This window comes from Engystomops pustulosus, chromosome 2, assembly GCF_040894005.1.
Source record: "Engystomops pustulosus chromosome 2, aEngPut4.maternal, whole genome shotgun sequence".
Taxonomy (NCBI): domain Eukaryota; kingdom Metazoa; phylum Chordata; class Amphibia; order Anura; family Leptodactylidae; genus Engystomops; species Engystomops pustulosus.
In genome coordinates this window covers 40,564,460-40,590,478 of record NC_092412.1, presented here as the reverse complement: position 1 = coordinate 40,590,478, position 26,019 = coordinate 40,564,460, and the positions used below count along the sequence as shown (strand labels likewise).

The following is a 26,019-nucleotide window of genomic DNA, read 5'->3' as shown; positions in this document are numbered from 1 at the left end:
CATGATAAACCAGGGACACTTACTCAGAGATCCAGACACCATGCCTGTGGTAATCTAATTATATTTGTTATCCATGGCCTCCTTCTTTCTAAAATCAATTTTTCAAATTATGCTAAATTATGTTACACTGTGCAGGAGCACTTCACCCTTTCCACTGTGCGGGGTTACTGAAGGAAGAGGGAGAGGGGAAGTGACTTACATACAAATTCAACTTAAGTATAAAGCTAAGGAACCTATCTTGTATGTAACCCGGGAACTGCCTGTAATTAGTGTAATGTTCTGGAATAAATGAACTATAAGTTGATGTTCTACATCTCTTGCTTACATGTGATCCCTTGCTGCTGCTAAGATCAAGGGCCTCCCCTCTACCATCTACCTATGGCCATAATCAGTCACCTATTTTTGGTGGGTTAGTGTAAGTAACTGGGTTGCAGGACCAGCTCCAATGCTATTTGATCAATTTTCTTAACATTTTTATTGATCTTGTTAAAGTGCTATAGTTTTAGTGATCAATGTGCTGAATTGTTTAATGCAATTGTATAACTCTCAAAAGTCTGACAGTTCCAGATCTTGGATGGGGAAGGAAGATAGGGGAAAAAAAGTCAGTGTAAAATCTGTTCTGCCCTTGAATTTGGGCAAAGCAATGGTGATCAAATTAAACTGTTTAATCATTAGTTAGTGCGCCATCTAGTGGCTGTCAGCTGTTATGGTTTATTAGTTGTAAATTATGTAATTGTCACTGGTAACGTCATTGTCATGTGATCTATGACAATCTTCTTGGTTGTAGGTGAAATGCAATGTGGGAGTTTTCGCCATTTTGAGACTGCAATTTGGGGACATCAGACACTCTCCATCTTAGTTATTGCAAACGCCATATATTTTCTTCTTTTTATTCCTTATGAAGACCAAAGCCGGTAAGAAGTGTAAAATAATAAGATACGATATAATACGTTACAACTCAATCCCCTGGGGGAGATTCTTTTGTACATAGCGTTCCGTGATTGTTACATAGTTAGACACAGGGTTAACTTTCCAGATACATAAATACACCTTGAGAGGCGCGTTCTTACATGTTACTAGTTCCTTGGATGCATACAAACCAGGGACATTGTAATACAGCACAAAACATTACATTACCTACTGGGAAACAATTATTGTATGAAAATATACAAGTCACAATAACACATAGACACTGGCTAGACAGAAATGTATAGGGCAGTGGTGGCGAACCTATGGCACGGGTGCCAGAGGCGGCACTCCGAGCCCTCTCTGTGGGCACCCGGCCATCGCCCCAGCATGAAGTTCACCAGACAGGACTCAAAGAATCTTCCTGCAGAACCTTCCTACAGTGATAGATGAATTTGCCCTCCTCCTTTCAACTCCGTTGGTGTCTTTAGGAGGCTGAACGATTGAAAGTTGTCCAAGAACAAAGAAAGTTGAAAGTTGTCAAAGAACAAGGAGAAATACATTACTGCTTCAATTTCTGTGCTGGCACTTTCCAATAAATAAGTGGCTTTTGGTTAAAGTTTGGGCACTCAGGCTCTAAAAGGTTCGCCATCACTGGTATAGGGTATACTACAGTAGGGGTGCTGATGTGTGTGGTGACACAGTGGTGTGCTGCTGCTGCTGTTGGTTTGGCAGAAGACACACTGGGGCACATTTACTAAGGGTCCACGGACCGCGATTCCGTCGGGTTTTCCCGAATATTTTAGTTTTGCGCCATTTTGCACTGAATTGCCCTGGGTTTTTGGCGCACAAGATCGGATTGTGACACATCAATGCCAGCTTGCACGTGACAGAAATCGGAGGGCGTTGGCTGTCGGACAACCCAACGGATTAGAAAATACAGCAGAATTTAAAAAACTAAATGTGTCGCAAGATCAAGCACTTACATGCACCGAGAAGAAGAAGGTGAACTCCAGCGGACCTCGGCGCGGAAGCAACACCTGCAGGAAATTGGACACACGACCTTAGTGAATCGCACCAGACCCGAATCCTCGTCGGACAACGCACCGCGGGATCGGGACAGGACCGGGTAAGTAAATGTACCCCACTGTCTGTAGCTTTTACCGGGTACCAACTCTTAAGCTGCCCGATTGTGGCTGCCACTGGACCGCCAATGTTGTAGTCTATGAACCTAGTTACTCTTAATTTACTGTAATGTTTCCTCCAGGTCCTCCAGTTTCCTCCCACACTCCAAAAAAATACTGGTAGGTTGATGAGATTGTGAGCCCCATTGGGGACAGGGACTGATTTTGCAAACTCTGTGGAGTGCTGCATAATCTATGTGCGCTATATAAAAAGAATTATGATTAATAATGCTTTATAAGTGGACTTCCTGACATATATTGTGATGTATAAGCATGTAAATGTATTATAGGACAGGATTCTAGATTGTTAATATCTGTACTTTGTTCTCATTGCTTCTATGTGTTTTTTTCAGTTTTGCCACTAAACAGACATCTGAATATCCAAATCTATTGATCTGCTTATCCAACATCACTGTTCAGTTGTCAACCTGTGAAACAATAAAGTTTGACTACAGCTTGTAGTTTTTGGAGTCAGTGACCTCGGTTCCACCACGGGTCCACGATCAGTTAAAATTAAACTTATTAACTACATATTAGAGCCTGAGCACTTGTCCGGAGGAGTTACGGATAGTTCCTGTCGCTGGGGCACAAGATGAATCTGGACGCTGTAAACTCCATGAGCTACGAGCAATTCCTGGATATTTTCGGAAATATCATTGAGAAATGTCCAATTATTACGGCGGCGGTGTGGTCCAGGCGGCCATTTTCAAGCTTTGGTGAGGTGGAGGACGGGGTTCATGAATTTATTGAATCTCTTCCGATATCAGGTAAGAAGGCAGACTGAGTGTTGTCTCTTGTATTGAGAAGAGAACTTTTTTAAAGGTGTTTCTGGGCCAAAACTTTTGTTAGTCACCCATCACCCCCACTAGTAAGCTGATAGTAGAAAGCCTATATTTTACATATAGTGCCCACCAAAAGAGCATACAGCTCCTAGAGTTGGATTCAGGCTTACTGTACCCAGCGGGTCTTGCCAGTAGGAAGCTGTGTATATGGCAAGCAGGTACAGAATCAGGGTCGACTCCAGGTTTCAGTAGGCCCCTGGATGACAGAATCTTGTGGGCCCCATTGCAGTGAACAGTCTCCTGTTCCTTTAAATATTTCCTAGTTTATCATTTCAAACAGCACCTTCATGGTTATTTCTATTTACAGCACCCTCTCACCCCCTATGGATTCATCATATAAGGCCCCACTCACCCCCAGTATATAGGTAGCCAGTACGCTGCAGCCCCACCCAGTATATAGGTAGTCAGTACACTGAAGTCCCCTCCCCCGAGTATATAGGTATCCAGCACACTGAAGCCCCCTCCCCCAAGTATATAGGTATCCAGCACACTGAAGCATCACTCCCCCAGCAGTATATAGGTAGCCAGAACACTGCAGCCCCACCCAGTACATAGGTAGCCAGTACACTGAAGCCCCACCCAGTATATAGGTAGCCAGTACATTGAATCATCACCCAGTATATAGGTAGCCAGTACACTGCAGCCCCACAGTATATAGGTACCCAGCACACTGCAGCCCCCCCCCCAGTAAATAAATAGCCAGTACATTGTAGCCCCCCCAGTGTATATGTTGCCAGCACACTGCAGCTCACCCTTCCCCCTTCATACAGGTAGCCAGCACACTGAGGCTCCCTCCCCACTTATATATAGGTATCCAGCACACTAAAGCCCCACGCCAGTATATAGCTAGCAGCATACTGCAGCCCCCCCCCCCCCCCCCCCAAGCAGCTCTGGGCCCGGCACTTGCCTGGACATACCCTGTACAGAATTAAATCCTCTCTTCCTTCGCTTTGGGTGGGAATATCCATCTACTAAGCTTATGGACACACAGGTTCAATCTCTCTCCCCACCACTGGATCCTCATCCATTATTCTCTGTAGCCTCCAGGCAGAGCTTATATGGATTGGAGTTTAACAATGTATGATAACTAGGGTGCAATAACTTCACTTAATGAAATATTATAAATCTGTGTAATTCAGAGAGTCTCTTGACTTTTAGTGTGTGTAGCGATCAATCACAGCCCTATAAGCCCTATAAGAACATCACAATATCCCTGTATAGTAATGAAAACAAAACTAAGGTCAGCCAGGTAATGGGTTAATGGTAATGGAAATCAAACAATCAATTTCCTTGAAGATTAGTTAGCAGTTACTAAACTGTAGGTATTATCAATGTTGAAATTCTGCAGTATCTGCATAAAACATTAGATGTCACTCTTACTCCATGGTGTAACATTTATTTTTTGTATTTATTTATTTTTATTTAATTTTTATTTCTCACTCACAAACATCAAAATGTGGTGATACTCAGACTTTGTACCACTAATTCCTCTAATTCTTTTGACTGTTGTCTAGGTTTTGAACTTTTATTTCTCAGATTCTGTTTTTTTTCTTTGTTTCATTAAAGGGGTTGTACGAATATGGATTGATACCTCCTACCGTCACTCCCCACCCCATCCTCTGAATCGGAGATAAGAAAAGGGTAGTATGTCTACTGGGACCCCCAAAATCATATCAATGGACTCCATAGAACTTTACCATCAAAGTTTGTTGAACGTCTATAAAAGACATCTACCACCAGGATCAAGGATTGTAAACCAAGCACTGACATAATGGTGTGTGTCCCCACTGGCAGGATCTGCTCTTGTTAAAGCTTCTTATTTCTTGTTTTTTACCCAAAAAAATGTCTTTTTAAATTATGCAAATTAGCCTGGGGGCCTCTGGGCTCTATTGGTGTCAATGGAGCCTGGAGCCCCTCACGCTGAATTGCATCATTTTAAAACCTTTTTTTTTCTTAAAAACAAGCTCATAAGAAACCAAGAAGAGCAGATCCCACAAGAGCGTGCACACATCAGTATGCTAGTGCTCGGTATAAAATCCTTGATCCCAGTGGTAGATGTCCTTTAAGGGAGGTTTCCGATATTGCAGATAGGTGGCGCTAAGTGTCTGTTATGCAAATTAAAGTAGTGATGAATAGATGAAATACAAAATGGTTAATAGTGTCCAGATTTTTTAGAAGCAGACATACACTTAGAGCCTATAAAGATATTTCCCCTAACCCAAGGTTATCTGAAAATATCACCACTTATTTCTGTGGAGTCCATATATTGTAATCAATTTACCAGATCTAATATCTGTAAACTACCAATAGGGAATAGAAGACAATGGGGCTCATTTACTTACCCATCCGGAGAAGTTCACAGAAAGTGCATGGTCCGTCTATAATGCACAGTACAGCGATTCACTAAGATCGGCGCCCGATATCCTGCATGTGTCGCTTCCCCGCTCCGGTCCGACAGAGTTCACCTTCTTCTTCCTGGTGCATGTAAGTGCTAACTCTTGCGACACAATATTAACGTTAAATCCCGCGCTCAGTCTGAATCATTCAGATCGTCCGACGGCACGCCCCCTCACATGAAAGCCAACACAGCTGCGCCAAAATCCGATCGCATGCGACACAATCCCCTGTTAAATACCTGTTACAACTGTGCAAAACCCAAAAAAGCCGGAAAGTCCGACAAAAGTGCATCCACGGACCCTTAGTAAATGAGCCCCAATCTCTCAAATGCCATGTGGGGCTGCAAACGTTGGACCCCATAATGTACATTATGTACTAAGGCAAAGTAACTTTGTTCTCAGCCTCTCTGATCCCCATTACCCTGGGTATATATGCAGATGGAGGGGAAGTACTGGTAGACAGTGTAATAGCCTGTGAAGCCATAGCGCAGAGGTAACCCCCCGCCCAAAGCCCTTCTGACTTATTAACATAATTAAAAAGTTGATTTTAGAAGGAAGGAGACCATGGATAACAAATATAAGAAGATTACCACAGTCACGGTGTCTGGATCTATGAGTAATGTCCATGGTTTATCATTCTGGATTTTCATGGTAGATTTCCAACCTAAATGTCCCCTGGTATCTGCGAGTGGGGAGACAAAGTTTTGGGTATTGAACTGTAATATGTAATATAATCATCCAGAAGATAAGTGACGCGAGAAGTTTCCAGTAGCTGTGACCCCAATCCTCCTAATGCAATAGAATCTGCTGTTATGGCAATTGGATGTTCAGTGCACGCAGATGATGGGACAATGGGAATAGGACCCGGCTCTGAGTGATAACTACTAGTAAGAGCTTCATAATTACCTCTTCTGCCCATATTAATTTAGTTAGGCTTAATAGGTTTCATCCAGATTTCGATATAGAGGATCCTTTCTTAGTGTAGATTAGTGGAGTTCAGTGCCCCCCAGAATTTGGCTGATAGCAGAAGCAAGTACATAAGTCTTATTCTTCACATGATGCCAAAGTGATTCCCTGCTCTATCATTTGGAGAGAAGTGCAGCCCTTGACAAATTGGGGCACATTTACTAAGAATATAGGAAACTAAACTCAAAGTGCTCTGCCCGTGTATAATGCTCGGTGCAACCACAAATCATGAATCTGTCGCTTCCCTGTTCAGGCCCGACAGAGTTCACCAACTTTTTTGTGGTGCACCTTTAACATAGGGCGTGCAACAGACTTTGCCTGTTAAATCTGGCGCACAGTCGGCTGTGCCACATTTTGCCTAGTGCAGCCGTGCCACAAAACGGTTGCACGCAACAAAATTTGGGGTGCAGACACATTAGAAAGAACATGCACAGTCCGACAGAAAACATGCGCAAAGCCCTTAGTCAATGTGCCCCAATATTCCTTGTCGCCCCAAATTTGTAATCCGCTACTTTAGAAGCCAAGCCATTGTATTGCAGTGGGTGTTTAGAGCCCTTTATATGAGACTGGTTGGGTTCCATAGGCTACACTGTGATGATACTTGCTAGCTAAACAATAGGTTAATTCCACTAGATGATCTGTGCCGCCAAATAATTCGACTCCGAATATAGTGTACAACATGATGACACCGTAGATGGTGCTGGGCAGGGGTATAATGTCAGCGCTGGGGTATACAGCACTAGTCGGGGTACTGACCTATATACAATGGGGGTGGGTTGTCATAACACAGGATGACAGGTGTTATAGTTGTACTGGCTAATTGTATCCATTACCAACAATTGATTACATCCCCGGCAATTACTTAAGTTAATGTTTTCTGGATGTTCTACACTCGGCGCTGGTTTAGCGTAAGTGCTGCCATAAAATTGATTGTGACCAGCCACTTACTGAGCCCAGCGCAGGCCTGACGGGATGTACAGTCCATTGTCTACTGTGTGTGTATCTGTTAATGGAGGTGACAGTAGCAGAAATATTTTACAACATAATAATACAATATCCAGAATAGAAGTTATGATTTAAATGGTCCGTAACCTTTTAACAAACTTTGCAGAAATCGATAGTACAGGTGATTATGAGAAACTTTGTAATGTATCTTATCAGAGGAAATTGTTTCCTTCTCCACTTATCTGCATCATCTTCCTTTCTCCAAATCTGCTTTTCCAAACTCTGCCTTGCTAGCAATATGGACAGAAGCTCACAGTGGTGTCAGATTACCTAGAAGCTCTATGGAGAGGGGAGGGGGAGCAGGAGTTGCATTAAGGCAACATCTAACTCACAGACAGAAACTGTTGAAGATTACAAGTCACATTACAAGCCAATTTCAGCTACATAGTTCATTGTCCCGGTGAGGGTTCTGTATTAGGAGTCCAATTTTGCAGAAGCTCTGCAGCCTGGTAAATATGGGAGAGTCCAGAGTGGATATATATCCCTACACCCTCCAAAATATCCCAACAAGACCATATGAGCATTAGCAGTCTAGGTGACATCATTAACCGTCTGTATCATTCACCTATCTGTCCCATAGATTTATCCTGGAAAATCCTGCAGTGTAATAAGGTACCAGCATAGTGGGTGAGATACATACAATTCCAGTGACATGATGCATAAGAAATCCAGAGTGACCAAAACACACCATTTAAAGGAAACCTACCATGAGGAATCTACCATCAGACGTAGATCTGCTGGTAGATTCCTCCTGTCTGCCTCTGCCCTAATCTGTAATTTTATAATCCTAGAAGCTACCCTAACCTGTTAAAAACTTTATTTTTGGAATATGTAAACAAACTGCAGAGGCTACTGGGGCGTGTACTAGCCTGGCAGGGCACTGGGATGTAAGCTACTCCATGCCCCAGTAGCCTCTGCAGTTAATTTACATATTACTAAAATAACGTTTTCAACAAATTAGGTTATGTTCCAGGATTATTAGATTACAGATTAGGGCAGAGACAGGCAGGATGAATCTACCATCAGATCTACTTCTGCTAGTAGATTCCTTATGGTAGGTTTCCTTTAAAAGGGTTTTCCCGTGTAGACTATTTATGACATATGTTCATATCCTACCTCTTGGACCCGCGTGTCCTATCACTGCTGAGCCCCATTCTCTCTGCAGCTGAGCAAGAGTCAGGCATACATACAAGTGTAGGGGAAAAATAAAAATCTCCACGGCTATATGCTCGGGGCTCCCATAGAGTTTAATGGAGAGTGGCAGCGCCTGCGCAGTACACAGTAGATCATCATTCTCAAGATATGTGCCGCTGCCACAAGCAGGACCTGCATCCATCATCAAGTGTTGGTATGTCATCGTCTAGGTGAGAAACCCCCTTTATGGGTACTTCCACACGGATGAGTACAGAACAGAATTGTACTGTAGCAGCAAATGTATGAAAAAAGGTAAAGCACCCGAACTTATCAGCGCTTACGGCAATTTATTACATCACATGTGCAACATTTCATTACTTTCCATTGAAATCAATAAAATCATCAATCCATAGCAATATCTTCATTAATACATTCAGTGAAAGGAAATGACGTATTAATGAAGACTTTCTTATTTCCTGATGGTTTTATTGATTCTGATAAAGAGTGTGACATGTATGAATGATGTGTTCTGTGCTGTCGTTTTTTCCATATTGGACGTTGCACTTTGTTGCCTATTTGTGAGATTATTTTATAGACTACACCTTTTGTACTGTGGAAAGACACAAGATGGGTAAGGCACACAACCGTTTTGGGTGATCGTGAGCTAGCCACAAAAACGGCAACTAATTCAAGGCCCCCATTGATTTCTACTGTGTATGGTCAGGATTATACAATATACAATAATGTAGGCCAAATTATACTATTCCTGTCCTGATTTGCGGCTATTTGTATCCCACACTGATCAAGAAATCAAGGATCCCGTTTGAATTTATGGATGGAGCGGTGGGTAGAGAACGTGTCCTGCCCCTTCTTTTCATAGTATGAGAGTATTGGAAATTGCAGAGCACAGCGCTGGGGTATATTCAGCACTCTCATTCACTGTCTATGAGAGAACCAGAGATAGGAGAGCACTGTGCTCTCTTATTTCTCAATCTCCCATAGTAATGCATAAAGCGATGCATGAGGTGTATTACCTCTTTTTTTACACCTTTGATCTGTCATAATGGGGCTTATTTACTAAGAGACCGTGGACCACACTTTCGTCAGATTTTCGAGGTTTTTAGGATTTGCGCCTCTGGGACAGGTATTTAACAAGGGATTGTGTCACACGCATCGGATTTTGACGCAGCTGCGCTGGCTTTCATGCGACAGAAATCGGGGGACGGGTCGTCCGACAATCTAACTGATTCAGACTGAGTGCAGGATTTAAGATTCAGTTTGTGCCGCAAGAACAAGCACTTACATGCACCAGGAAGAAGAAGGTGAACTACGAAGGACCTGAGCGGGGAAGCGAGACATGCAGGATATCAGGCGCACGACCTTAGTGAATCATGGCACAGTGCATGATCGTCGGACAACGCACTTTCGAGGATTGTGCAGGATGGGTAAGTAAATGTGCCCTAATTTCTGGGAAAAATCTCCATGAAATCTGCATCAATACATCAAAACTTACTTGTTGATTTCATGTGGATTTCTTCCAGATTTTTACAAGCCAATAGACTTTATTATAAAGAAACCCGATTCGCGTTTTCCCGACGTGTTACCCGAATATTTCCGATTTGCGCCGATTGTACGTGAATTGTCCCGGGATTTTGGCGCACGCGATTGGATTGTGGCGCATCGGCGCTGGCATGCACGCAACGGAAATCGGGGGGCGTGGCCGAACAAAAACCCGACGGATTCGGAAAAACCGCCGCATTTAAGAAAAAAAATGTGTCGCAAAAATTACACTTACCTTCACCAGGTATAGGCCGGTGAATTTCAGGGCATTCCAGCGCGCCTCCGGCGAACTTAACCTGGTGGACGGCGGAGGAACTACCTTAGTGAATCCCGGCCAGACCCGAATCCACCGCAGAGAACGCGCCGCTGGATCGCGAACGGACCGGGTAAGTAAATCTGCCCCAATATCTAGATTTTAAAAATAATGCATTGTCTACATTATTTTTTCTAATTGACTCGAATGCTACTGCAATTGGAAGTAGAATTTCTGGAGGAGAATTCGCACAAAATATGCACAAAAAAGCAAGGTAAATTATTGTATCTGCGCCAGTTTTCTGTTTGCATGGAAAAAAAGCACTTTGGAGCTTATTATGTGTTTGCGCCACAATTGTGTTGTGGTTGCATTTTGTCAGACACTTTTGGACACTGTGCACCTTAAGGGTCATGGTGGTGTGTGTTCCTAGTTTGCGTCACATTTATTACCGCCACCATTATGTCGCAACAGAATTGGTTAAGGGTGCCAAATTGACCTGATGGGTATTCATTAAATGAGCTAGTTTGTTGCAACATGTGTAACAGTGTTTGTATTATTCTAAGTCTGTGCCATATTATCAAAACTTATTGGGGCACATTTACCAAGAACAGGGCAAACTGCACTAAATGCAGATTACCTGTGTATAGTGTGGCGCCCCCTGCACTGCTCCGACAGAGTGCACCAACTTTTTTTTTGGTGCACCTTTAACATAGGGCATGTGACATAATTCTATCAGAATTTGCATGATAAATCTGGCGCACAATGCCTAATGCAGCCGCGCCACAAAAGGGCGGCGTGCAAAACAAATGTGGCCCAGAAACTTCTTAAATACCTGTGCAAGCAGTTTGCACCTAAAAGAAGGTGCAAAGTTTGACTGAAAACTGTCGGGACTAAGTAAATGTGCCCCATTGTCTAATATATTAGATTCCATGCTGGATGCTGGTTTACAAACCAGAGCAGCACTAGGAAGCTGTGTTGGGATCTCATGGGTAATTATATTTAATTGTGCAGAAGAAGTAGTTTATTCATTATACATTTCCCATTTACTAACTAGGTAATTCATCAGAGATGTCTGTTTCCTGGCACTTAGAGGGTTAAGAATCTGCTCTGACTAGACAGGTGACTTGCTAACAAGTAACCAGTGATTAACCTTTGTGCATTAAGCAATAAACCCCCTAATGCCTGTCTGTGCGCTGCCGGCATTGTGTTACTTTGTACTGAAGGCAGCAGCAAAGCTTTGACTTGTTTCTGAGATCTCTCTCCCCTTCTGCTTCTAAGAGCTTAATGTAACATAACTAAGACCATAGACATACACAGAGACAATATAAAGGATTGTCATAACTTCTACTCATGAACAGGATCAATATTCGTAATGATTAAAGGATCTGAAAAAGTCCAGAAAGTTGATCCATTGGGAACCGTAGTGGGGTCCTGACACGGTCCCCGGGATACTTGTGACGTGAAAACATTATTTTTCCAGATTTTTTTCTGTTACTTGATTTGTTAGGTCAATCTAGAAAAAATAGTTTTCACTACAATGGGTTGCTTGTAATCCAAGTAAAAGATGAACATAAACATTAAGAAGAATCTGTTTATTTAAAGGTAGTAAAATAAATGTACTTACTCTGCTGCAGCTCTCAAGTATAGGGTTACAGTAGTCATCTGTTGCCCACTCGCTGGGGTCACAGGACCCCCTACAGCCAATCTCTGCATTAGTGGGCCCTGGTGACATAACATATTTTACTTTCCTGGCAAATCCCTTTAACAGGCCTAGAAGTCATCTACACTACAGGGAGAAAATGGCAGTGAGCCTTTGTGTTAAAGGGGTGTTCCCATTTCGGCAATTTAATATTATTGTTTGCATGATGAAAAATTATACAATTTTCCATGATACTTCCATCACATGTGTTTGCCCACTAAATAAAGGACCCCGAAGACCAGTTATTAAGTACTCTATTCTCTACAAAGACTGATTAGTGTGAAATATAGGAGACCTTTGGCTATACATTCTCCAAATCGCGGGAGTTCCTAGTGGTCAGGTTAGACATGAATGCCTCATGCTATATCTACAATGGCAAAACGGATGGGGTATGTTGGATTTTAAGGACGGAATCAAGTGAGTGTACACTTATATGGAAGAAATAGGAGAGATTGCTGGTGGTGGAATAAATATCTGATTGGTATCTCATGTATGTTCAGCTTTAGTATTACATTACTAGTGTACATACATACTGAATGGATAATACTGCAACTACTCCCACTACATACAATTTACACAGACCCTGCCCCTGAGGAGGATAAGAGTTTATGCAGTTTTAGAGGCAATGGGCTTTTTGGTTTCTTCATGTCCTGCTCACATGACCACAACTACCAATGCAGCAGCCATAAGGATTGCCAAGGTGTCCGGGTCCACGACAGCCCAAAATACCAATTGCCGAAGGTTGTTCAGTATTACTATATGCAGCCATTCCAGCATCTGCTAGGGTGGTGAAGAAGACATTGTGGGTGCCCTTTAAAACATTGCAGTGCCCTTACACGTTGCGTCCTCATAGAGGTAAATATTAGTTTGGGATCTATAAGATCCTCTATAGATCATATTCCACAAGATTTCTACTAGGCATATCAGTATCTGTCTACATTCGGCTCACTATCTATATGGAGGTTTATCCTCTATAAACTCATAAATGTCACATAAACAGAAATATTATCCAATTGAGAGCTGTACACCCTGCTGTATATACTGTAGATATAGACACCACTGATAGGCCCCATCCTCCATGTGTAGGTAATCTATATAAACTTTTTCCCTGTAGATATGCTCACAACATCGGCATGGTAGAAGTGTCTACAAGTGTCTACAGGACCCCCATAGATTTGAATACAAAGTGGCCACAAATGCACAGACAACTATCCATGTGACCTGGGAAGGTGATCAATGGGCGGAATGGAGGGTCAGTGGAAAGTCATTTTTGAGATAGATGAGCTGTGAATATGTCAGATAATCCCAAAGAAACATCAAAAGAAATAAACGGATAGAGACGCAAATGCGCACCCACCTCTTAATAAAATCCATCTTTGAAATTTGGTTGAGGGACTTGCAAAAGATACAAGTAGATCACAGAGGTAAATGTGCCATAAATTTCCTAGACAAGGACATCCCCTTCATAAATTGATGATGTGAAGCCTACACAACAGATTTTTGTTGGGTTAAACCCATTTTTATTGACTGGGTTCTAATCCCATCCAGGTCAACATCTGCAAAGAGTTCGTATGTTCTCTCCGTGTTTGCGTGGGTTTCCTCCGGGTCCTCCGGTTACCTCCCACACTCCAAAAATATACTGGTAGGTTGTTTAGATTGTGAGCCCCATGGGGACAGGGACCAATTTGTCATATATAAACTGAAGAATTATTATTATTATTATTATTAAGATCTCTTTGTATCAAAGTCAGTCACTAAAGTACAGAATAGAGGAAGCAGCCAATAAAAGATACTTCTGGTGGCAAGTTATCTCCGCTGAGAACAACAAGATTGGACATGTTGAAATCCAGGATATAGATTTATATGTTGGAGGACTATCATGCACATTAGATGGCCAGATGCTTCACAAGACCTTCTTCTAGCAATCCATGGCCACCTACGACCACAGAACCTCACTTTCTCTGATGACCCATTTTCTGAGGGGATCATAGATAGGTAAAACTAGGTCCCATGACTCCACAGCAGGAAGCACTTGCACAACATCAGAGGCGCAGTTATCTGCTACAAAGCAGGGCCTGACACTTAAAAATAGTGGGGGACATTTACTATGTCGTTTCCGCCAGTTTTGTGGCGCCCTCAACGCATATTTATTAGCTGGCGGCACCAGAAAAAATGACTTTTTCCGCCTGCTCCGACTCTTCTCTCAAAAGGGGCGTGTCTTTGGTGGAGTGGAAACTCAGACACAATTAATATGTGTCCTAGCCATTTTTGGGTGCTATAAACTGGCGGAAAGTAGACCAGAAGAAATTTGGTCTAGCAGGGACTCAAAACGGTGGTTTTGCTCCGACTGTTGGACACATTTCTGGTGCTCGGGACAGATTTTGGTCCCAGGGACAGAACATGGTCTTGGCGCCAGAAATGTATGTCCACAGCTCCACAATATTAAATGTGTATCTTCTTTCCGAGAGCAGGTCGGTAATAAAGCCAGTGCAGACACCGACACTTTATGTAAATGTCCCCCCAGTGTCTCTTCATACCTGATGTCAGCATCCATGTGAGACACTGCATGGAGAACCCACTTACTAAAAAAAATAGATACAGTATATTACTACTGGATGGGGCAGAGGGGGACACATTCCGTATCTCGCCTCAGGCAGCAATGAGTTTGGGTTCATCCCTGCATACAAGACATGAGATTAGCAGCAATATTTGACTTTAACTTGCGTACCTGATTCTAGACATGTCTTTATGGAAACTAGCACAGATAATACTCGAATTCTGTGCCAGACCTTAGTTCATGGCGCTTAATGAATATGAATGAGGTTAACACTTCATGTACTTGGCCATATAACCTTGTTTGGGACAAACCTGTGCTTCACTAGGAGTGCAACATTTCGACTGGTTTCAAAGAAAGTTGCCTAACCCGTATTCCACAAAGTTCTATACATAAACACTAGATTACCTCCACTATAAGGATGTCTGGATGCTGCCTGCACAGGTTGTCTGGATATTTCTTTAAAAATGAAGACTGTAGAATTTACAATTCACAGTTTCATGATCCAGGGTTGTATCACCATTGTCAGATAGGAAGTATAAATAATACATTCTATACATTTATGTTGCATAAGTCACTGATATTTGTCTATATTATTTTTATTAGTTATATTTATAGATCAGCGTTAATTTCATGGTGCTGTGCATTCAATAATACATAAAGATGAGGACAAATGGAAATGAGAAAAGATAGAAAACAACGCTGGACTAGAATCAGATAATTATGTTCTTAAAGGGGTTGTCTATATGAGATGTTCAGAGCACCTATAGACAGTAGGCGGTCAGGACCAATGATTGGTGGCAACAGTCACATGCTACAATTATTGTTAGGTAATAAGAGGACAATTACAGCTCAGCCATGGGCAACTAAGCACATTCTTACTCTTAGGCAGCTTGATAAATCTACCCCATTGGATTCATTTTGGAGATTACTTGTTTAAAAATCTGCAGGGGCAAATTTTGCATTTCTAGGACCCCATGTTAAGTTATATCAAGGGCCTTAATACACAACAGTTGACACCCTTTTCTATTATAGCTTTGTAGATTATGAACACTAGTAGGGGATATGGTTGGGTGCATTGAGCTGGCCAGAATCCTGCTTTTCCCTGTTTCTTTGGGAAAATCAACTTCTCCTACAATATTAGTCTCCCCTGATCTCTAGTCCCACTACAACCAGTCTGGGAAAATCTATTGCATACCACCACTGATCTCTGGGGCACCAAATAATTGGATCCCTGTTTATGTGATCACCTAGGGTCCCAGTTGTCAGACCCCCAGTAATCAGACATTTGTCCTCTATCATGTGGATTGTGGATGTGTCATTTGTGAGACCTTTAAATCCTCCTTTATTGGTCAATAGAAACAAACAAGAGTCACTTTTTTTTCTCTTCTTATCAATGGCCAATTGCGTCTAATCCCTTGTAGTAGAGCAGATAAATAAATATTTAGGTTGGAATCAATTTTCCACCCAGAAGACCTTGACAAAGTGACCTGGCTCTAGGTCAACGTCTGTTTCACTGAACTTTTTTTTCCCCTTGCTATTCATTCACTCCATCAATTGCAGGAAGGTGTTGCCAGCAGGCTGAATAACACAAATTAGGGATGCACAAAGGCAAAGACCTTCTTTCCAAAGAATCAGTCACAGATTAGGAAGAGGAGGAGCAGGGGAGAGGGCCAAGAATAAAGAGAAAGTACCTTGCCACACAAAAGAGGAGGAGAAATGGAGAGGATGAAAGGGAAGAAAAGCAAAGATTACATCCTGTAGGAGAGGCCATGCTCCATATTCATGTCCTCCTTACTGTACAGACCAGTCTGGAATGCTGTCCCCATGTCTTACTCTCATGGACATCTAAGGAATGGCAGAAAAATTCCAATGCGAATATTACGAAATTCATTTCCCAAATCCATGAGATTTTCTAAACCTGATTGAACCAGACCTGCACATGATCAATCACATGGTAACATTCACTCACATTCTGGGGCAACTTCAGGAAGCTTCCAGCAAGTTGGTTTTAAATTTTTGTCTAAAAAATGTAAATAATGAATCATTGAAACCATTGAGACAGATTGTAAGCTCTTGTGAGCAGGATCTTCACTCCTATTGTTGCATATGACTGTTTGTAACTCTGTAATGTCTTATTTCATTTATATATGTTCTGCAGAATCTGTAAAGCGCTATGTAACCTGATGATGCTATATAAATAGAGATTAATATTATTATTATTACTGAGATATTACAAAAAAAAAATTACATTGGACCTGACACTGGGAAAGCTTTGATAATCTCTAATATGTCTAAGGATTTGACATCCAAGACTTGATTTGTATAAACTTAGTGGAACTTTTCAAAAGAAATGAATTGGTCTGAACCAATTTTTTAGTATTAAACACCCTTTAGAGCTCTGAAAACTCCTTTATAATAAATAACTATGATTTCGTTAAGTTAATCTTTTACAACTTTTTCATTTTTCCTCTGTTGTTCCCTTTCCCTAAACGTCGGGACGAATGACAGCGGTAGCAGACGCCATTTTAAAAGATATGTCCAAAGCGGAGCAAAAAAGGTTTGGATTAACTTTGATGCCTAAAAAATTCTAGATTTGTATTGAATCTAAGAACCACCAAATAGATTCACTCATCTTGACTGAGGAACTGCCTGATTATTAGGAGCCATATCGTAAAATGATAGAACTCCCGATCCGATGAATCCGGCCTGTCCGTGCATTACTTAGCACTAATTGACCATTCGTATGAATGGCTGGAATATAAGAGGCTAAATGGCCCAATAAGGCTTCCTACAGAACTGAATCAGTAACGATCAACTGATCATATATCAGGCTGATATTGTTTGCCAAGATGTGAAGACATTGAGAAGATCTATGGAAGTTTTTTAATAATAATAATAATTCCTTTATTTATATAGCGCACACAGATTATGCAGCGCTGCACAGAACTTGCCAAATCGTTTTAGATTTTAGGAATAACTGAACAGGATTTCATTGTCCTCTCTAGACAAGATAATCTTCTGATCTTCTGACATTTTATAGTTCTTAATTTTCTGATGTAATTATTCAATATCAATAATGTATGATCTTGTGAGTGAGGTCTGGCTGATTAGGTTTTTATTCTGATTATACCCCCTTGTTGAATGAAGCCGTTGATAATGTAACTAACTAATGCAAATAGTTATCTGAATGTGTGTGGTCACCTCCTGCTTCTGATGTTGTAAACCATCTGTCCAGCCAATGTTCAAACTACTAACAGGATATACTTTACCCAACCTCCCCTGTGTGTATGTAATCACAGTGTAAGTGACTTTTCTTCCTTTCCTTATTGGAAATCGGACCTGAACATCTAGGGTCTACAAGTCAGTCTACGTTCAACACCACCATTTAATGAGGTATTCCCATAATCACAATTTTCTTATTAGTGTATTTGTCCACAGGGGAGATGCCAAAGATGCCACCGAGCTGTGGATTATGATGCGGACATGTTGAGCCTCAACAGGTATTTTAGGGAGACCATGACCACCCAAACCACCCCCCAAGTTTGGGACTGCCTTTAAAGGAAACCTACCATTTAGAATGGTCGGTGTAAGATGTAAGTACCGGGCACCAGCTCAGGGTGAGCTGGTGCCGGTACTTACTTTCGTTAGTGTTATAAACCGCGGTATCGCGGTTTTAACACTTTTTAAACTTTAGAGCAGAGGAGGCTACGGCGCTGCATGGGAATGTGCGCGCGCCTACACAGGAAATAGCGGAGATGTTGCGCGCGCACGGTCGTGTGCAGCGCCGAAGCCCCTTCTGCTCTAAAGTTTAAAAAGTGTTAAAACCGCGATACCGCGGTTTATAACACTAACGAAAGTAAGTACCGGCACCAGCTCACCCTGAGCTGGTGCCCGGTACCTACAGCTTACCCCTGCCATTCTAAATGAGAAATAAGAGGTTTTTTTTGTCTATACATTGATTTGTAGCTGATACAAATGCTGTTTTTTGACTTTTCATTGCACCAAATGAACAAAATCACACAGACCCTGCTTGTTCCAAATTCATTAAAGTTGCATAGACTAGTTTTCAAAATAGGACTGAATTCATGTATTGTGACTTTCCATTTAGGCAAACATTTTGGCACAAATTGACTCCAGTCCCTCCCTTGGTCTATGTTCTGTGACTTTTGATGTTTTTTTTGTGACTTTTTATGTGACTGACGCAAATAACCCCCATAGCATAAGACACTGCCAGCAGATTTATCAAGGCCCAAAGCCAATTTAATACATCTGTGGGCAGCGGAGCTCCAAAGACAGACCTAGAACTGTCACAAGGAGCCGGATAATGATAAATTACCAAATCTTAGTTGGCTCTTGATGCCAAAAGTGACACCCTTACCATGATAAGAACAGATGCCAAAGATGCCACCGAGCTGTGGATTATGATACGGACATGGGCCACCCATGGGCCATAGTATGAATGAAGTAACGGTCACACACATGAGTACTGCCTCTTAACCTCTGCAAAACTAGTGGGGGATAGTTAACGATTCAATAACTTATCTTCATCAGTCTGTGATGGAGCAGCAGAGCTCGTGTGCAACCAACGCTCCATTTAAATTGGGGATATGAGATCCCGCTTTTAGTGTTTGCTCAGGTTTTCAGCTTTGGATCCACAATGTTCTGAATCACTTACCCTGCTGATGGAGAATTACCCTTTACAGTACTTCCCAACCTATTAGCCCCCATTTAAGATCTGACCTATGAGGGCACATGAAGCCCAACACTAGGGTCCTACCTCTGGTTCTGAGGGCCTCGGGATTTGTTCAGGTATTTCTTACTCTTACCTCTAAATCTGAATTTCAAAGAGCAGTGAGGAGGAATATGAGGCGGCTTCAGGCACATTGCAGGCGCAGGCATCCTGTTTATCACAATCGCCCTGCAGTCAGTACAAGCCAAGCATGTAATAACAGAGAAACCTTCATTTCCATTTCCTTCGTACATTGCCCTTTAATTAGTTGTTTTCCAGTCGTTTATTTGTTTTTTGGAGTTTTTTTTTTCCTTTTTTTATTACACAGAGAATTACAATTATTTATAACAAACAACAAAATACTAATTTCTCCAATGCAAACATAACACACATACAGAATGTTCACCCAAATTGTCAGAGAAGGTTGTACAGGCAGTCCCCAGGTTACTTACTAAATAGGTTCTTTAGGTTTGTTCTTCAGCTGAATTTGTATTTAAGTCGGAACAGGTATATTTTATAATTGTAACTCCAGACAAAAAATGTTTTTGTCCCTCTGACAATTGGATTTTCAGCACTTTTGGCTGCCATAGGAACAAGGATTATCAATAAGACTTCATTACAGACACCTTACAGCTGATCATGGCAGCCTGGGACTAGAGGAAAGCATCCAGAGATTCACAAGAGGTCACAGTGGTCAGAGAGGTCCTTCTTTAACTAGGGGTAACATGTAAATTGGGTGTCCTTACGTAGGTGACCACCTGTACTCTAAATTTATTTAGTTATCATTAAAGGAAGTTTATGCCTTTATTATTAGTAAAATGAAAAACAGCATTAATAATTTTAGTAGCTTGCAGGTGCACTTCTTGTTATATCCCTGGTCATGTGATGTCACACAGGTGCATGGCTCGTTATACACTTGATCATGTGTTGTCACACAGGTGCACGGCTCGTTATACACTTGGTCATGTGTTGTCACACAGGTGCATGGCTTGTTTTATCCCTTGTCATGTGTTGTCACAGAGTTGCATGGCTCGTAATATCCCTGGTCTTGTGGTGTCACACAGGTACATTGCTCGTAATATCCCTGGTCTTGTGGTGTCACACAGGTACATTGCTCGTAATATCCCTGGTCTTGTGGTGTCACACAGGTACATTGCTCGTAATATCCCTGGTCTTGTGGTGTCACACAGGTACATTGCTCGTAATATCCCTGGTCTTGTGGTGTCACACAGGTGATACTCTCTATGTTACTCTATTTGATAGTACAATTCCCTGGTGAGTGCTATCCCTATCCCTACGGCCATCTCCACTCCTATAAGAAACCGAGTTATACTCTGTGTAACGTCCATTGGGATAATACTCACCAGGGACAGCTAAAGGACAGTGAATAATGTATAATCTGCAATACCAACAGTAGCAGTTCACAGCCGAAAGTGTGGGATTGCTGCATACAGCCATTGCCAGCATCGCTGCTCTGCCCTGCTGGTGGCGCTTGCTAAGATAACCCAGAAAGCGTAATCAGAAGATATAGCACGCTCAATGGTGGATTAAGTGTCCCATGAACTCTGGGCTGTACACACAACTAGGGCTCCCAGCGTCCAAACCAACCTTGTGCCCCGTACCACTTTAATGTCCACAGCCGAGCCCCCTTTACAGAAATGTCCACAGATTTAACGAAATGTCCACAGCAGAGCCCCATTTACAGAAATGTCCACAGCAGAACCCCCATTTACAGAAATGTCCACAGCAGAGCCCCCATTTACAGAAATGTCCACAGCAGAGCCCCATTTACAGAAATGTCCACAGCAGAGCCCCCATTTACAGAAATGTCCACAGCAGAGCCCCCATTTACAGAAATGTCCACAGCAGAGCCCCATTTACAGAAATATCCACAGCAGAGCCCCATTTACAGAAATGTCCACAGCAGAGCCCTCATTTACAGAAATGTCCACAGCAGAGCCCCGGCCCCTGCCGCGTCATAATGTATGCTTGCGGGCCGGAAGAGGCGAAGACTCAGCGGCGATCTTCATATAGGGCCGAGCACCCGCCCATACCTCCTGTACGCTGTTTCCCTATATCCCTCAATAAGGTCACAGTGGACATGCTTAACAGGCAATAGTTGTTGACGTTTCACAAGCTGTGCAACCAACAAAAGCTAAATCCAAGGTGTCGGTGTGTCCGAAACAGAGGACACAGCTGACAGACCTGTTGAGTGGGCACGATCACCTAAGTGGCAGTTAATAACACATACTCCCGTGTATAGAATGACAAAGAAGAGCATGTCTGTGGTTCTTAGCTGCACAGAAAGTAAAATATGCATCAATAAATCACTTCAGTAAATGGTCCACAAAAATATGAATGTATGTGAATGTATCCTAACATGAGTAAAGAGAGAAGAGGATAATTTCGACAATCTTCATGTGTAATCGTTTTAACCCTGTAGCTGGAATTGTTTGCCAGTACAGCATTGAACAGGGTAAGGATCTGTCTTGTCATACAATGTATTAACATTTAAGAGTGTTAGGATTAAAAGCCACCTCTGTTAAGCCCATATCCTTCATTAGCGAAAAGAATCAAAAGACTAGACCTTTGCTGAGGAGAATGTTGTGTGGACAAAGGAGATGTAGTCCACAGTTCATTTTAGTGATGACAGCAAGTTTAACTTATTTGGATATGATGGGAAACATTGGGTTTATCGCCACATTGGGGAAAGACTAAACTCAAAGTGTGTAAAGAAGTAAGTGAAAGGTGATGGTGGAAGTGTCATGGTTTGGGGAATGTTTTCTGCAGTAGGAGCTGGACCTCTCATACAGCTACATGGCAGAGTGAATGTAAGGGTGTATCAGATCCTTCTTCAACAGCACGTGGTTCCTTCCTTGTGTTCTTCACTCAATCAGCCAATGAAATGGCCAACCATTAGTTTTGATCTAAACCCTATAGAAAACATCTGAGAAAATCATTGGTGACAAACTTATGGCCAAGAAACCCACTGCAGTCACATAAATGTGTAAGAGACTGACTGAAGGTTAGACCAAAATCCCACCAGGGCAGTGAGACTAGTAATGTCATAGGATGTGACAGATGTGCTGAAGGCAAAGCAAAAGTCTGTGCACTTCCTTCTGTTATAACCTTCAGACAATTTTGTTAGAATCTTTCTCTGTTCTACAGTCATTGCTGTTCTCTAATTATGATCATCACATTTCTTGCAAAATACTGATATGATATACTTTATATTTTGCATATTTCTTTGTAAAACACTGTTCTAGTTGCATGGTGTAACCCTCACAAAAAATCCTTCAATTGTTGATCCATGTAGAAATCAAGTAATAATACATTGTTCTCTAATATTGATCTCCGCTGTATATGGCTGGGCTGCTTTTTGCAATAGGCTTCAATTTAGACTTATTAAAAGTGATCCTGTGCACTGGACTGTATACTATTTATATGCCTAGATGTGGGACCCAGAGGTGGGACCATCTTTTATGTGTTTATGAAATACCCTGTGGATACATCATAATGAAAATACTCCTTTAACAGTAACAGTAAGATGTGTAAGCGGCTCCAGATTATTTCTTACATGGACTGAGCCCTCTCCATAGCATATTGCAGCAAATACTTAGCGGTAACACCCGGAAACGGTGCTAGCTGCCGGCAGATTCAAAAAGATGCCGGCGCCGCCATCTTGCTGAGGAACGTCACTCCCCGTGATGTCATCGGGAAACGGCGATCCGTCTCCAGGACAGCCTTAGGTCTTACGAAGACCCAAGGCTGTCTCGTTTTAACCCTTTCATTACGATTTGCTATCAGCAATGAGGAGGAAAATCCCCATATACTGCCATACTGTAGTATGGCAGTATATGATAGGATCGATCAGAAAACCTAGGGTTAATGTACCCTAGGGAGTCTGAAAAATAGTAAAAATTAAAAGAAAAAAAGAAAACGTCGGAAAAAGCGTTTTTTCACCATATTTACTGCATTCAGAATTTTTTTCCTGCTTCCCAGTACACGGCATGGAATATTCAATACCGTCACTATTAAGTGCAATTTGTAACGTAGGAAAATAAGCCATCACAGAGCTCTTTATAATAAAAAAAGTTATAGTTTTTTTGAAGGTGGGGAGTGAAAAATGGAAATGAAAAAACAAAAAAAGGGCCTGGTCCTTAACCGGTTAAAAGAGTAAAAAAAATTTCTTGATCTGTCACATCATGGACAAAATCTTTTGGAAAATCAAAATCTTATTACATGTCATTGGAAAATGGAGAACTATTGTTGAAAGTAAAAATAAAAGCGGGTGTGAACAAGGCTTTGGCGGTCACTTTGGCAAACAATGGGTTATCAACAACCCCCTCTTATATGGGACAGTGAAAAAACATACAGTTACTTTAGCAAATATTTCCCAGTGTCCAACAATAGTTCCGGGGCACTTCCACCAAACAGAACAGAATAAGAATGGGGTTGCTCTGTAGGTTGAAACACATCAAAGCCTTTGCAGGGCTCAGCTTGAAAAGGCTGGAAATATCCTCAAGTCCTTATCTTGTCTCTGCTTGAGGGAAGCCATAAATTCCACAACCTTATTGCATTATTCTCCTGGTTACCCAGTGTAGTCACCAAATGTTTTTATTGCCATATAATCACAACCCTACTAACAAAGGCCTCGCTGGCAGCAATCACTATGGGCAGACCTCCGCTGTACTAGAGACCATGGAAAATATCCATATACAGGCAGTTATGTACAAGATAGGTTCTGTATGTGTGTTCTTAAGTTGAATTTGTATGTAAATCAGAACTGTTTATTTTATAATTGTAACCCTAGCCAAATTATTTTTGGTCTCTTTGACAATTGGATTTTAAAAATGTTGGACCAGGATTATCACTAAAGCTTCATTACAGACACATTTGATAATTGTTACAGCTGATTATTGTATGCTGGGGTTTAAGTACAGTAAATTACCAACATCCAGAGGTCCGTTTGTAACTAGGGGTCATCTGTAAGTCGGGTATTCTTAAGTAGGGGACTGTCTGTATATACAAACCACGATTAACATATGCAATAAATCTCACAATTTCAAATTTTTTTGTTTTTGTGTTTTTTTCATCTCATAGGAAAAGAAGGGATTTTAAGGTGTCACCCCGACCTGGCCGGGAGAGAACTGACAAGTGGGACGTTGACAATGGAGTCGCAGGAGGAGCAGAGACGAGCCGGGCTCACATCCCTGACGTCTCAGGAACGAGAGCGACTGACTCTTCTGAACACACAGTACAAGGAGAAGTTTGGGTTTCCCTTTGTGATATGTGCAAAAATGGCCGACAAGGATAAAATAATGAGGGAATTGAGCGCCCGCCTACAGAACGACCCATCTGTAGAACTACTCATAGGCATTGATGAGGTTAAAAAGATTTGTCACCTGAGAATACAAGATATATTATGTAAAGGATCTCTGTTGCCCACCAAACTGTAACTGCTAGTTTTGTTTTATATGAACGTAAGAGAAAACTTGTGGAGAAATGGGACATTGTAACTGCTGTCAAAAATTGTTCATGGCAGCCAATCACAGCACAGCTTTCATCTTCCAAAAGCACAATATGAAACAAAAGCTTCCCTGTGATTGGTTGCTTTGGGCCACAAAGTGAAGTTATCTTTGTCATCTATAGGAACCAATCAGTGCACAAGTTTAATCTTCCATAAGCAAAATAAGAAATAAAAGATTTAGGCCCCTTTTACATGAATGTTGTGGGGAAGTATATATCCAGTCGCAAACTTGCGTTCGGGATATATCTCCCCGTAATAGCCTATGGCGCCCGATTGCGGCACGGTGAGCACACACATGCGCCACCGTACAATGAAGGGGGAAAATATAGAGCATTTCCCATGTGACCTATAACAACCAAGTGCACAACTTTCATATTCCATAAGCAGAATATGAAATAATGGTTTCACTAGGAGTGGTTGCTATGGACCACATAGTGAGGTTATCTGTGTGGTCTATAGCAACCAATCAGCGCACAGGTTTAATCTACCATAAGCAGCATATGAAATAAAACCTCCCCAGTGATTGGTTGCTGCAGTTATCTTTGTGGCTGATAGCAACCAATCAGTGAACAGATTTCCCAGCAGATTATAAAATTAAGTCTGAGCTCTGATTTGTTGTCAGCAAGTTTTGATAAAATAATAATTTTTAATAAGGAATTAAAGTGAATTAAAATCCTATTGAAACTGACATTGTAATCTTCTATCATAAGTTCAAGTCCTAAAATTTTACAGATCACTTAGATCTGCTATAAGGTGTACATACAGCTTCAGTAGTGATTGGTAGGATATTTATTCACTACCGCAGCTATTCCTCTCGACATCCGTATACACATGCATGCTTGGTTCAATGTAGAGGGTAGAATGAGCTATTGGGCAGATGTATATATTTATTAGCATTATTTTCTTCTTTTCTTTTTGTTATTTTATTGTATTTGTGACTTTTTGGCGAATTTCAGAAACTGGTGGCAAACAGGTTTTCCTGCTTTGTGCCAAATTCCTTTCTGACCTGCGCCTGGTGGCAGAGGTTGGCCCATGATTTATTACTCATTTTTGCCTAAAAAGTTGCAAATAAATGTGCAAAAACACTTTAGTCCTTACCAGGCGGAGGAAACTGTTTGGTAAAGATTGTGCCATAATCATAAATTGGGCATAACACACAATTTATAAAGCCATCTGTGCATCTCTTGGGTGTCATGGGTGAGATGCTTCTTGTATTAGTGACATGATGTATCTGTGTCTCACCACCAACATTAAAACA

At 41.6% G+C, this 26,019-nt stretch overlaps 1 protein-coding gene across 1 annotated transcript; it reads left to right on the top strand.

Annotated features, from left to right (window-relative positions):
• Positions 1 to 805: 805 nt before the first annotated feature.
• On the top strand, positions 806 to 25,648 carry URAD (ureidoimidazoline (2-oxo-4-hydroxy-4-carboxy-5-) decarboxylase). Its single transcript, XM_072132982.1, has 3 exons — positions 806 to 914; positions 2,444 to 2,857; positions 24,335 to 25,648. The coding sequence occupies exons 2-3, from the start codon at positions 2,683 to 2,685 to the stop codon at positions 24,688 to 24,690; spliced, it is 531 nt and encodes a 176-aa protein (XP_071989083.1). The 5' UTR covers positions 806 to 914; positions 2,444 to 2,682; the 3' UTR covers positions 24,691 to 25,648.
• The last annotated feature ends 371 nt before the right edge of the window (positions 25,649 to 26,019 follow it).